This window comes from Acomys minous (assembly GCF_964271855.1).
Source record: "Acomys minous genome assembly, chromosome: 6".
Classification (NCBI taxonomy): Eukaryota; Metazoa; Chordata; class Mammalia; order Rodentia; family Muridae; genus Acomys; species Acomys minous.
The window spans coordinates 129,123,935-129,136,573 of NC_140487.1; the positions used below are offsets into that span (position 1 = coordinate 129,123,935).

The following is a 12,639-nucleotide window of genomic DNA, read 5'->3' on the forward strand; positions in this document are numbered from 1 at the left end:
AGGCCGGAGCGTTCCTTCCGCATCGCGGGCCCCCCGGAGTGGTGCCGACGGGCGGGCACGGGGCCCCGCGCGCCCGCGGGTCGTGGGGAAACACACCACAGGCGGCGTAACGTGCAAGCGCCATGGCCGCCCCCGCGCGCGGGCCGCGGTGGGACGGTCTGGAAGGTGCCAATGTGTGTCCGCGGGGGTGGGGCGCTGCTTAGGCGCGTGAGGCTTCCGCTTCCGCAGTCGTCCGCCGCGGCTTCCTGTGCGTCACTTCCGGTCCGCCCCTCCCGCCCCAGGCTGGTCCAAGTCTAAAGCCCTCAGGGTTCCTGCTGGCGCGGTGCGGGACGGCGTGCAGCCCTCGGCCTTGGCCGTGAGCCCCGCTGTGTGAAGCTGCCCGGCCCCCGAGGCGGCGGCGGTGGTGGCAGCGTGGGGTGCACACCAGTGGCGGCCCTCAGGGCCCAGCCCCGTCGGGGACCGTGGGCACCGGGCGCCCAGGTGGCGACAGTCGCCGGGCTGGACGCACAGGTAGGATGCCCACTGCGGCGGGCTGCGGCGGGGTGCCGGGCGGGCTGCGACCGCAGTGGTGCAAGCACCCTGTCATCTGTCGGTGTCTGGGCGGCTCAGCCAGGTCCCGACCCGCAGCTTCAGACAGCTGGCGGTGTTTTCCCCAGCCGGTTCTTTTCTGGCATTGAACTGTTTTCGATGCAACGTCGATGGTTTGAATCCTTGAAACGTGGGGGGAAAAAAAAAATAAAACGAGTCAAAAACACTACAGTTCAGGGGTTTTCCTTGTTCACTGGGCTTTGTTGTTAATCCTCGCCCTCGTCCATGGGATGAACGTACTCTATTAAAAATGTGTGTGTGTGTTTGTGTTTTCTTTTCTTTCTTTCTTTCTTTCTTTCTTTCTTTTTTCTTTTCTTTTGAGAGATAAGATCTGACAGGGTAGCCCAGGCTTGTCAGTACTGAAATTACGGGATTGTGCTACCAGTATCCCTGGCTACAAAGAATGAAAGAGTTTTACATTGCAAAAGAAGGCCCATAAGTGAAGAGACAGGAAGGCTTTTACATTAAAGTGACACTTTTCCAGTGTAGACAGACTATAGAGGATGGGCCGACAGGGAGCTGCATAGAGGACCTGTCCACCACATGGAGATGCTGTGGCTGGTCATGTGGATGGCCTGCACTCTTTCTGCCTTTAATCTGAGCATATCACAAATAGTCCTGAAGGCATCCGTTCTTCAGAAGTGATAAACTCTAACCTACAGCCGCAGAGCTGCAGTGTGTTCACCTTAGTCAGGAGTGACTTGCCCCTCAGTACAAATTCTCCAGTGCTGAGTGGTCTAGGGCTTCCAGTGTCCTGTTGGAAGCAGGATTGGGTGGACAGATTGTGAGCCCTTCTAGGCCCTTTTCTGGGCTATTTCCCACAGATAAACTCTCAGGAGTGCACAGACTTGATATGGTTTCTCTAAACCAGCATTCACTAGCCAATCCAGATGTCCTGGCCTTGGAACTGAGCATATCCCCCTTTTCTGCCTACCACTATTCACCACTTCCTTGTCCATCTGTCTACCACTATTAATCCCATTCTTGTCCATCTGTCCACCACCATTCACCACTTCCTTGTCCATCCATTTTGTATAGGTGATTGAACCTTGGGCTTTGATGCTAGGCTAGCCCTCTACCAGTGAGGCACATCCTTCACTAAGGACAGACTTTTTTATTTATTTATTTATTTTGGTTTTTCAAGACAGGGTTTCTCTGTGTAGCCTTGGCTGTCCTGGACTCACTTTGTAGACCAGGCTGGCCTCGAACTCACAGCGATCCACCTGCCTCTGCCTCCTGAGTGCTGGGATTAAAGGTGCGCGCCACCACACCCGGCTCACTAAGGACAGACTTGTAGTAAAAAATGTGTGAGCAAATGTGTTGTGGCGTATATGTAGTGGTGGGTTGTCACAAAGTCCCTTATTGCTGGCCAGTGGTGGTGCACACCTTTATTACCAGCAGTCGGGAGGCAGAGGCATTTAGTTCTCTGTGAGCTCGAGGCCAAGCCTGGCCTACAGAGTGAGTTCCAGCACAGTTACAGTCAAGGCCACACAGAGAGAAACCCTGCCTTGAAAAAGCAAAAAAAAGAAAGTCAATCCTGAGCAATCATACCAGCCGAATAACAGGGGTCTTAATCTAGGGTCCATGGAGCTAGAATGTAGAAAAAATGGCCTCGAGTCAGGTATGGTGGTGTATGCCTGTGACTCCAGCATCCTGGAGGCTGATACAAGAGAACTCTCATCATCAAGGCCAACCCGGGCCACCCTTTAAGATCCTGTTTCAAAAAAAATCAGCAGTTGGGGCTGGAGAGATGGCTCGGCTCAGAGGTTAAGCACACTGACTGTTCTTCCGGAGGTCCTGAGTTCAATTCCCAGCAAGCACATGGTGGCTCATAACCATCTATAATGTGTTGTAATGCCCGCTCCTGCCCTGCGGGTGTACATGAAGACAGAGTACTGTATACATAATAATAAAAAAATAAATCCTTTTAAAAAAAACAGTTAAGAGCATTGGCTGCTTTTCCAGAGGTCCTACAGGTGTGCATACACATTGAGCGCTCATATACATTAAGTAAATAAATGAGTAAATAATAAAAGTAACCTTCCTAGCGTTCGGGGTGAGGTGAGGGACTGCTGGCTTCTGTAGCGTTGGCCTCGTGTCTTTGCTGTAGGTCTAGAATATTGTATGGCTTGGTTACTTCCAGCTCTGTATACACATTGATGACAGAGCCTAGAATAGAAGACAAGTCTGGTCAGCAAGGCATCTTTTTGTTTGTTTTTGTTGTTGTTTTGAGATAGTGTTTGTCTGTGTAGCCCTGGTTCTCCTGGACCTTCCAACTCAGAGATTCCCCTTGTCTCTGTGTCTTGAGTACTGAGATTAAAGGTGTGCACCACCACTGCCTGGCCAGCATGAGAGTCTTTTTGTTTCTTCCCCCCCCCCCCCCAAAGGTTTCTCTGTGTCACCCTGGCTGTCCTGGATTTATTTTTATAGACCAGGCTGGCCTTAAACTTTTAGTGATCCACCTGCCTTTGCCTCCAGAGTGCTGGGATTAAAGCCATGCACCACCACGCCCAGCTAGCACGGGAGTTTTAATAAAGCCAGTGGAAGGGAAGTTACAGCTTAGTTTAAATTTTTCTTCTGTATATCTGAGAGGGGCATGGTGACCCACACCATTACAGTCAGTGACAGGGTAGGTGGCTGCTGTTCTACACACCACAAGTTCAAGTTCAGCAGCTCTAACTGGCTTCCAGGCCCATGTAGGTCAGATCAACTGTGAGTTCTTAAATGCAAGCAGCTTCTTGCCAGATCTCAGCTGATCTTCAGCTCTTTGCAGGCTAAGATGTAACTGAAACGAATTGTGGGCAGTGAACTCTGAGCTAGGTCAGGCCTGGATGAGCCACACTCTGCCAGGGCTGGAGCTTCAGCGCCTTGTCCGTGTGTTGATCAGGCATGGTTGCATGGGGAGGGTCGGGCTCTACTCTGGTGATGTTGGCTGTGACTGTGTGCACAGCGGAGGGTTGGGTGGTTCGCAGTAGTGATGTTGTGCAGCGAGGAAGGAGACAGGAAGAACTGTGTGGGCAGGAAGGCTCTGGCTGGAAGGTCTCAGACAAGTGCGGAAGGAAGTGGGTGTGAGGTCTGTACAGCGTCTTATAACGATATGCATGTACACAGGCCACAATGGGTGTCTCCACCCCCGAGAGCAAGCCAGCAGAAACACTTGAAGGGCGTGAGTGGGTACTCTGAGTAGCTCACCCCAAGCGTTGGTTAGTAAAGGGTGCGTGCGCTGGTCTGTAAGTAGGGGATGTTGCCTGTAATGGCACAAAGGGATGATTTGCTGTGCCAATGTGCAGGACTCTGATTAAAATTGTCCTCTTGATTAAATTATTGCTCCAGGAAATCAGCCCCTGGCTTCTTAACCAGGCATGAGATGTTGGTCCTTGTAAATTCCTGTGGCCTCATAGGGCTTCTTGGTGGGCACACTACCTCAGCAGAGGACAAGAGCAAGTGTGCAAGAATCTACACATTGGAACTCCAGCTTCGTTCTGCAATATTTGTAACCTGCTTGCATTGTCTGCCAATGCTGAGAACAGGGAGCTTCACTCATCTCTGTGTTTGTCGGCATGATGGATGTTTGCCAATGTTTTATACATTTTTAAAATTAGGGGGTTGGGAATTAACTCAGTGGTAGAGCGCTTGCAAGGCTGGGTTCAGTCCTCAGCTCTGGGGGGAAAATAAAGACAAAATAAAATGAGATTTTACTTACTGTGTGGTGGGATGTGTGCCATGGTGCAGGTGTGGAGACCAGGAGACAGCCTGCGGGAGTCGGGGAGCCCACAGCTGAGGTGCCCACTGAGCTGTCCTGGTGTTGGATGTCGCTCTTGTGTTCCCTGCAGATGGGCACAGGGTGAGAAGCTGAGTGCTGACTTTGTGTTGGGGTAGTGTCCCCTGGATTGTTGGGAGTCTTGATATGGAGCCGTCAGTGAGATATAGGTGAAGGCTAGAGTTGCAGACCCCAGATAAGAGGCTGTGGAGGGCCAGAGCGTGGGACAGAGTGGCTATTTAAAATGTCTGAGGGAGCTGGGTGGGGTGGCACACGCCTGTAGTCCCAGCACTCAGGGAGGCAGAGGCAGGCGGATCTCTGAGTTTGAGAACAGCCTGGTCTACACTGAGTCCAGGACAGCCAAGTCTACATGGAGAAACTCTCTTTCAAAATACTTAAAAAAAAAAAAAGTCGGTCCTTTGCCTCCCGAGTGCTGAGAGACCCTGACACATCAACAATTGGGACTTCTGACAAGTTGTGTCGTCGTTAGGTTCGTGGAGATTAGAGCCACAATGATTGAGGTGGTTTGCAACGACCGTCTAGGAAAGAAAGTTCGCGTTAAGTGCAACACCGATGACACCATCGGGGACTTGAAGAAACTGATAGCGGCCCAAACCGGCACCCGTTGGAATAAGATCGTTCTTAAAAAGTGGTACACGATTTTTAAGGACCACGTGTCTCTGGGAGATTATGAAATCCATGATGGGATGAACCTGGAGCTTTATTACCAATAGAGGGAAGTCCTCCACCTGGCCCCGCCCTGCCTTGCTCTCCCACCCTCCTTTACACTGGTGTAGATGTTCATTTTTAACAATTCACGTGAATAAAAGCTTTGATGCTGAAAAAAAACAAAACAAAACAAAACAAAAAACAATTAGGACTTCTGGTGTGTCAGTAATAAATTTTACCTCTACCTCTCAAAAAAAAAAAAAAAAGTCTTTGGATTCTCAAAGGTTCCTCAGCTGAAAAAAAACAAAACAAAACAAAAAACAATTAGGACTTCTGGTGTGTCAGTAATAAATTTTACCTCTACCTCTCAAAAAAAAAAAAAGTCTTTGGATTCTCAAAGGTTCCTCAGCTCCTGCAATAAGAAGCCTAGGAGGGGTGATTGCAGGGCCATGGGTGTCCCAAGGTGTTGGCTTTGTTCCATCGTCTTGTCAGTGGCTTTTGTTTCTGTACTTAGATGCTACCAGATAGTAAGATGGCCACTTCATCTTCAGTCAGACTGCTCCCATGGGCAGGAAAAGGATATGGAGGAGCTTGAATTCTTTCTTCATCCCAGCACAGGGCCTCCAGCTGGTTGTCACGAGAGCCCAGTTGTGGCGTTGCCAGTGATGAGGAGGAAGAGCATGGCGTCAGATGAAGGTCAGGGGTGACAGCCCCTGAGGGTTAGAGGAGCAGTGCTGTACCCACGACGGCCTGGGACCCCGCAAGGCTTCTCCTGTGTACTGGGGGTCAGCGTGGGAGATAGATTCACACCTGCTAGGATCAGGTGGCACCAGGGCACTGATGAGACTTGGCAAACCCGTGGGTGGCAACGGGTGACCGCACAGGGAGCAGGACAGACTGTAAACTGCCCCAGCTGAGCGGCAGGGCCCTGTACCTCAGGTGGGTGAGCACAGTGCCGAGGTGAGGTCTTCATGGGCAGGCAGTGCGTGCATCCTTCAGGAACTTGACATGAGTCAAGCACATGCAAACATGAAAGTATGAACCAGGGTGCTGGTGAGGTGGAAACCTGACATCCAGAAGGCTGAGGCTGGATGCATAATCAGAGATAATGTCTGCAGTGAGCCTCAAAAAGGGGTGGGGTGAGTGGTTAAGAATACTTGTTGAGCAGGGCGTGGTGGCACACACCTTTAATCCCAGCACTCAGGAGGCAGAGGCAGGTGGATCGATGTGAGTTCGAGGCCAGCCTGGTCTACAAAGCGAGTCCAGGATAGCCAAGGCTACACAGAGAAACTCTGTTTCAAAAACCCCCCCCCCCAAAAAAACAAAAAACTTGTTGCGTTGCAAGGCTGGAGAGATTGGAGAGATGGCTCAGCAGTTAAGAGCACTGGCTGTTCTTTCAGAGGACCTGGGTTCACTTCCCAGCACCCACATGGCAGCTCACGCTCAGGTGCATACACGCATCTTATGCAGAAGATTACAAAGAATATAAGATGTTCAAAATTAGTAATGCGGTTTCTTTTCTTAACGTTTTAGCCTCTGCTTTCTTACTTTGCTGGAGACAGGCATGTTGGGGTCCCCGTTTGTGCAGACCAGGACTGCTGCCTCCAACTGTGTCCCTCTGTCTGGGCAGTCGGTTTGATCCATGTGGTCCGTCCTTAAGATTCACGCCTCACAAGTGGCCTCAGCATGTCATCAGCAGCAAAATCCCCAACGCTGGAAGAGACAGCAGCTGGCTGTGAAGAAGAGCCAAAAGGAAAACCTCTGCTCACTTGGGCCTCGCTTTTTGGTCACCGGAGTGAGAAAATTGCCTTTACCAGAGGTGATGGCGGCCCAGAGGAGAGCCTGCTCACCGTTACCATCACAGAGACTACTGTCATCGAGTCGGACCTGGGCGTGTGGAGTTCACGGGCTCTCATCTACCTCACCCTCTGGTTCTTCTTCAGCTTCTGTACGCTGTTTCTCAACAAGTACATCCTGTCCCTGTTGGAGGGAGAACCCAGCATGTTAGGTAATGCGCATTCCTGGCGGCTCCAGCGCCACCGGGAGGGAGGGAAAGGGCTAAAGGAACACGGGACTGAGCCTGATGTGCTTCTGGAAGGAAGGTGGTGTTCAGTGCGCATGTGCAGGAGCCTTGTTCTCAGCCTGGCCGACGCCTCCCTCCACAGGTGCTGTGCAGATGTTGTCAACGACGTTAATTGGATGTGTCAAAATATTTGTTCCTTGCTGTTTATATCAGCACAAACCCCGGCTTGCGTATCCTCCCAACTTCATCATGACCATGCTGTTCGTGGGCCTCATGAGGTAAAAATATGTTGATTGACTTAATTCTTTTATTTATTCATTTGTACATAGATATAAAATTCCTTTCTAGTTACTAAGTGTGGAAACCCAATTCAAGGCCTTGGTGAATAGTGCTGTGTTCAGGGCACAGGGTACAGTTACAGGGCCATCCAACTGTGGAACACCGTCAGTTAGACTTTAGGTTTGTGGCCTTTAATCTCACAAGCCTTCTTTAGATTCTTTTATAAGGGGACCATAAAAAAATAATTCAACTGAGTGTGATGGCGCACGCCTTTAATCCCAGGACGTGGGAGACAGTGGCTGGTGGATCTCTGTGAATTCAGAATCAGTCTGGTCTAATAGTGAGTTCCAGGAAAGCCAGAGCTACATAGTGAGACCCGCCCCCCCCCCCAAAAAAAAAAGGTGATTACGTAGTGGTGGGAGGGAAGGTGTTTGCTATTTTGAGTGCAATGTAGCCCTCACCTGGGGCATGCCCTCCGGTCATGGCTGAGCAGCTAGAGTCTCTGTTCTCACGGCTCTGTTTTCTGGTTCTGAGGTTTGCAACGGTGGTTTTGGGGCTGGTGAGCCTGAAGAACGTGGCGGTGTCCTTTGCTGAGACTGTGAAGAGCTCGGCTCCCATTTTCACTGTGATCATGTCCCGGATGATTCTTGGGGAATACACGGGTAAGGACGCTCCTGCCCTCTTGCCGGGCTCCCCCCTCACCCTTCCCGCCTGCAGTGTCACTGACATCCTGTTCGGCTTTCCAGAGCTTTTCAGGGCAGTGAACAGTGGCAGGCCTGCAGCCAACCAGTGCGGCCATCACTTGCTCTCACTTCTGGAAAAGTTTTCCATGCGGCCACATGTGGTCTCCTGCAGTGCTCTGAGCAAATGCTTCGTCGAGCCTGCTGGGTGCTAGGGCTGCTCTTGTGGGAGAGTCAGGGTCAGAGGCGGCTTGTGCTTCAGGCTCCCAGCTGGGTCGGGAGGGGAAGGGAGCTGGGAAGTGAACATCAGGCTTTCACCTCCAGGAGACACAGGCACTGCCCATATTCAGTGATAGGGACCGCTTTAGTAGACCGTCACCTGACGTCCCCAGGGAGCTCTGTGATTCGTTTTTGTTTTTATTTTGGCAGAGTTGCTCCATGTAGCCTTCACTGTTCTAGAACTTGCTCTATAGACCAGGCTGGGATTAGAGACTTGCACCACCACTGTTTAGCTTCCATGTCTGGTGCCTGATGCCCAAGGGTTTCCTGGAGCTGGATTTACAAAGGGTGTGAGTCGACCTAGGGGCAGAGTGAATTATCCCAGGTCCTCTGCGAGAGCAGCCAGTGTCCTGATCCACTATCTCCTCAGTGCCCGCCCCACATGGACCTTTAAAAATCAGCATATTCAGGCATAGAAAGATGGCTCAGTGGTTAAGAGCACTGGCTGCTCTTCTAGAGGACCCGGGTTTAGTTCTCAGGATCTGTATTTGAGGCTCACAGCTGCCTGCTGCTCCAGCTCCAGGAGCCCAGCACTCTCTTCTGGCTGTTGAGGTCACATGCACACACGTGACACACAGTCACATAGATACATACACACAGACATCAGTGAGAACAACTTTTTAAAATAAAAAATCAGTGGGCTGGAGAGATGGCACACAGGTTACAAGCACTGGCTGCTTTTCCAAAGGTCCTGAGTTCAGTTCCCAGCAGCCACAAGGGTCAAGACCAGTTCCTAAAAATCACAAGCAGCATGAAACAAACGAATCGTATCAAGTTACCCTTATACAAGTACTGTTTCAAGCCAGGCGCAACGGTGCACACCTGTAATCTCAGCACTCAGGCTTTGGGGGCAGAGGTCAGCCAGGGCTGTTACACAGAGAAACCCTGTCTCAAAAAAAAAAAAAAAAAGTTGGTAAAATTTATCAAAAAGGAATCTTGTTAGGGATGCATTGAAGAATGGTTGAAGTAACTAGTTTTTTGTTCCATTTTGTTTTTCAAGACAGTGTACAGGAATGTTAATTCAGAACATGGCTGCTCTGGCAAGAGATCACATTCAAGGATCTAGGTCTGTGTGGTCTGACTGGAATAGAAACATGCCTTTAATCCAGGAGACAGGCAAACAGATCTGAGTTCAAGGCCAGCCTGGTGTAGAGCAAATATCAGGTAAAGAAAAGCTTAGGTCCTGGCCTTTAAATCCCAAATGAAGGGAAAGTTAGTTTGTAGAAGGAAGCACCCATGTTTAAAAGTGATGTCTTATTGAGTGGCAGAAAAGGTGACGAATCAGAGGACTGACAGAATAGGCAGAACCCAACTCATGAGAGGAGAGAGGAAAGGGAAGCTGCTTAGGAGGCAGTTTTTACAGAGAAAGGAGGCAGTTTTTACGGAGAGAGGAGGCAGTTTTTAACAGGACAGTAATAGAGAGATGGGTTTCAGAGAACTCAGGTGAAGACAGAATGAGCCAGAAAATGAGAGGACACCATATTAGAGCAGATGGCTGAGTTAGTCTGGGGCCATTGCTCAGCAGCCAGATTAAGTCAGTCAGCTGGGAGAGGAGTTGGAGCCAGATCAGCTGAGTGGAACCAGAGCTCAGAAAGAACAAGGAAGGCTGAGCTTATTAAGCAGCCTCAGCAGCTGAAAACATTCTAGACCTAGGTTAGATTGTACAGAGGCTAGAAGCTTCCAGGACTAGGTCCATGTTAGCAGAAGGAGGCAGTCAGCCTCCCAGACAACAACTGAGCCAGGAGAATCAAAGTTACTTTTACAAGACAGGGTTTCTCTGTGTAGCCTTGGCTGTCCTGGGCTTGCTTTGTCGACCAGGCTGCCCTCGACTCACAGAGATCCACCTGCCTCTGCCTCCCATGCTGGGATCACAGGTGTGTGGTGAGGTGCTAGGTTTTAAAGGGAGTCTGTGTTTACTGAAAGTAGTATCCTGGTTATTTGTCAACATCTCCCCAAGAGGCATTTGACCATCGTGTGGTAGCTGAGAATCTCACTGACTTGACATGGAAGTCGACTCGGTGTTGCAGTTAATACATCTGTATGGCCTAGGAAGCCAATAACAGATACAAATAACCAACGCAGTGAGACTGAAGTGTAATTCAAAGCTGCAAGCACTGCGCTGGGCAGAATCTAAACTGCTACTAATGTACTAGTAAACTAAACTAAGCCACTCTAATCCCCACAACCTACTACATCCCAAGCACTTGCCAGCCTGATCCTCCTAGGGCAGCTTCTCTGCATCAGCTGTGTGCTCTCACTCTCAACTGTCAGCTCCTGGCTGCTCCTCCTCACCCGGAAGCCCCACCTTCCACTTCCTGTCCTTCTCCCCAGTGGCCCAGCTGTGCAGCATTCCTCCACACTCAGGGCACAGGGTGTTGGCTACGCCATAGTTATCCAGTAGCAAAGTCAGGTAAAGTGTCTAGATCTCTCTGGAATTTTATGCATGTTGTCCACTGCTGCTCCCCAAGGCCAGCTCCAGGAACAGCGGAGAAGAGAGGCGGGTCCTCGGGAGGGAGAGTTGAGCAGGTGGTTAGGGGAAGCAATGGTTGGTGGAACAACTAGTTAGAGGAACCAGTTGTTGAGGAGAGGTTGAGGAATGGAGGAAAAAGAAATACTCAGAAACTCAGGCATATGCGGTACAAGCTGACGGTCTTAAAGCCCAGGAGAACTTTTCTTCTGACTCTGTCTCTGTCTCATTTGATGTGTCTGTCTGTCCAAATGCTTATCTTGCTTGCTGTTACCCATCCTTCTATTTTTCTTCTTGCTTGCTGTTACCCATTTCTCTCGCTGTTCCCTGTCTATCCGTCCGTCTGTCTTGCTGTTCCTCATGTCACCCTAGCTTTTTTTTTTTTTTTTGGCTTTTTGAGACAGGGTTTCTCTGTGTAGATGTCACTCTAGCTTACTCTCTCATGTCTGCTACTTGTTTGCCTCTTTCTCTTTGGGCCAACCCCCGTACTTTATTGAAATGAAGTTCAATTTTTTTTTTTTTGGTACAGATTACATCATTTTTTGTTGTTGTTGTTACAATCACTAGGGCAATCAAAAATCAACAGAGTAACAAGGAAATACAAAAAGTTCTGTAACCTACAACAAAAATCAATCAATTTCAAGCTATGGTCAGCATGACCTGATGATTATCTTCTGAACAATACACAGGAAAGTTTAATCATAAGTTTTCCTGAGCTGAAGACAATATATTTACAAGATGGTCATAGCCGCATAGCTTGAGCTAGACATTCTGTAAAGAAAGAACTTGATCTGGGCTGGAGAGGTGGCTCAGAGGTTAAGAGCACTGGCTGCTCTTCTAGAGGTCCTGAGTTCAATTCCCAGCAACCACATGGTGGCTCACAACCATCTGTAATGTGATCTAGCGCCCTCTTCTGGCGGGCAGGCTCACATGCATGCTGAACACAAGCACTGTATATGTAATAAATGAATAAATAAATCTTTAAAAAGTGGTCTTCAGGTTCACTGTCAAGGCATCTGTGGCTCTTCGGAGCTGGCGGGTGATGACTGGAAGACAAATGACCAAGAGTGAAAATAGCCCGAGTGCAAATGCACCGTTAACTAGCATCAGATTGCATGAGGATGTAGAAAGACGGCTTTCCAACGCAGAGGAAAATTCAGTAGCCGCTTCCTCAAGAGAGGCAGAACCTAAGCGTGAACTTCCGACATCAGTTGTCTTTCCATGAAGTAGATGAAGATTAGCTCCCAAGTCAGAAGGATTCCAGGGTCCTTTGACATGGCTCTGTATACCTGCCCATTCGTGTTCTGATTCCTTATACTGTAATGGAGTTTTGCCACAACTCCATGTAAACATTGAATGGCATGGAACTGCTAGTCTAGCCTTGACGTTCTGAGCGTGGACTCTGCCCTGAAGTCCTCTGTCAACGTCTTCCTGATAAAATAATGCCAGGCAGACATTCCTAGATAGCTGGTCTCCATAATAATGACGTGGCGGCAACAGCAAAGCTAGAGATAGTGGCTATCAGTGCTGAAATTCCTAAAATAAGAGAAGCCACAAATCTTGCTTGCTTTAAAGATGAAGCAGCTCTATGTAGTAGTAGCTCAGTTCCAGGATTATTAAACCAAGACCCAGTGATGCTCATAGACAGCGTAACATAGGGACGTTGCTTCAACAACATAAAGGTGTCCTGACTAGTTTCAGTGATGCAGTTAGTCAGAACACATCCCTTATCAGAAGTATGACAGATGCCTTCGTTCCTTTCTTTGAATGTAAAATTCCATTTGTTCCTTTATGTAAGATGGAAAATGGGGAGGAAACACAAGCAGTGACTGGTTCTTTTGTCGTACCAGCTCTGTACCAGATGAGAGACACTTTTTCAGTAGCTGCAAAAAGA

At 49.3% G+C, this 12,639-nt stretch overlaps 2 protein-coding genes across 3 annotated transcripts in view; both read left to right on the forward strand.

Moving 5' to 3' along the window:
* Positions 1–269: 269 nt before the first annotated feature.
* The window catches only part of SLC35E2B (solute carrier family 35 member E2B), a 30,502-nt gene continuing 18,132 nt past the window's right edge, over positions 270–12,639 (forward strand). For both annotated transcript variants that reach the window (XM_084785158.1, XM_084785157.1), the window contains exons 1-4: positions 270–510; positions 6,551–7,025; positions 7,183–7,318; positions 7,854–7,981. In XM_084785158.1, coding sequence (XP_084641284.1) covers positions 6,704–7,025; positions 7,183–7,318; positions 7,854–7,981 — 586 coding nt within the window. In that variant the 5' untranslated portion in view covers positions 270–510; positions 6,551–6,703. The remainder of the gene's footprint in view (positions 511–6,550; positions 7,026–7,182; positions 7,319–7,853; positions 7,982–12,639) is intronic.
* Positions 4,822–5,184, forward strand: LOC311599331 (ubiquitin-like protein 5). Its single transcript, XM_084785166.1, has one exon. It carries the CDS (start codon positions 4,861–4,863, stop codon positions 5,080–5,082), a length of 222 nt encoding a protein of 73 aa, XP_084641292.1. The 5' UTR covers positions 4,822–4,860; the 3' UTR covers positions 5,083–5,184.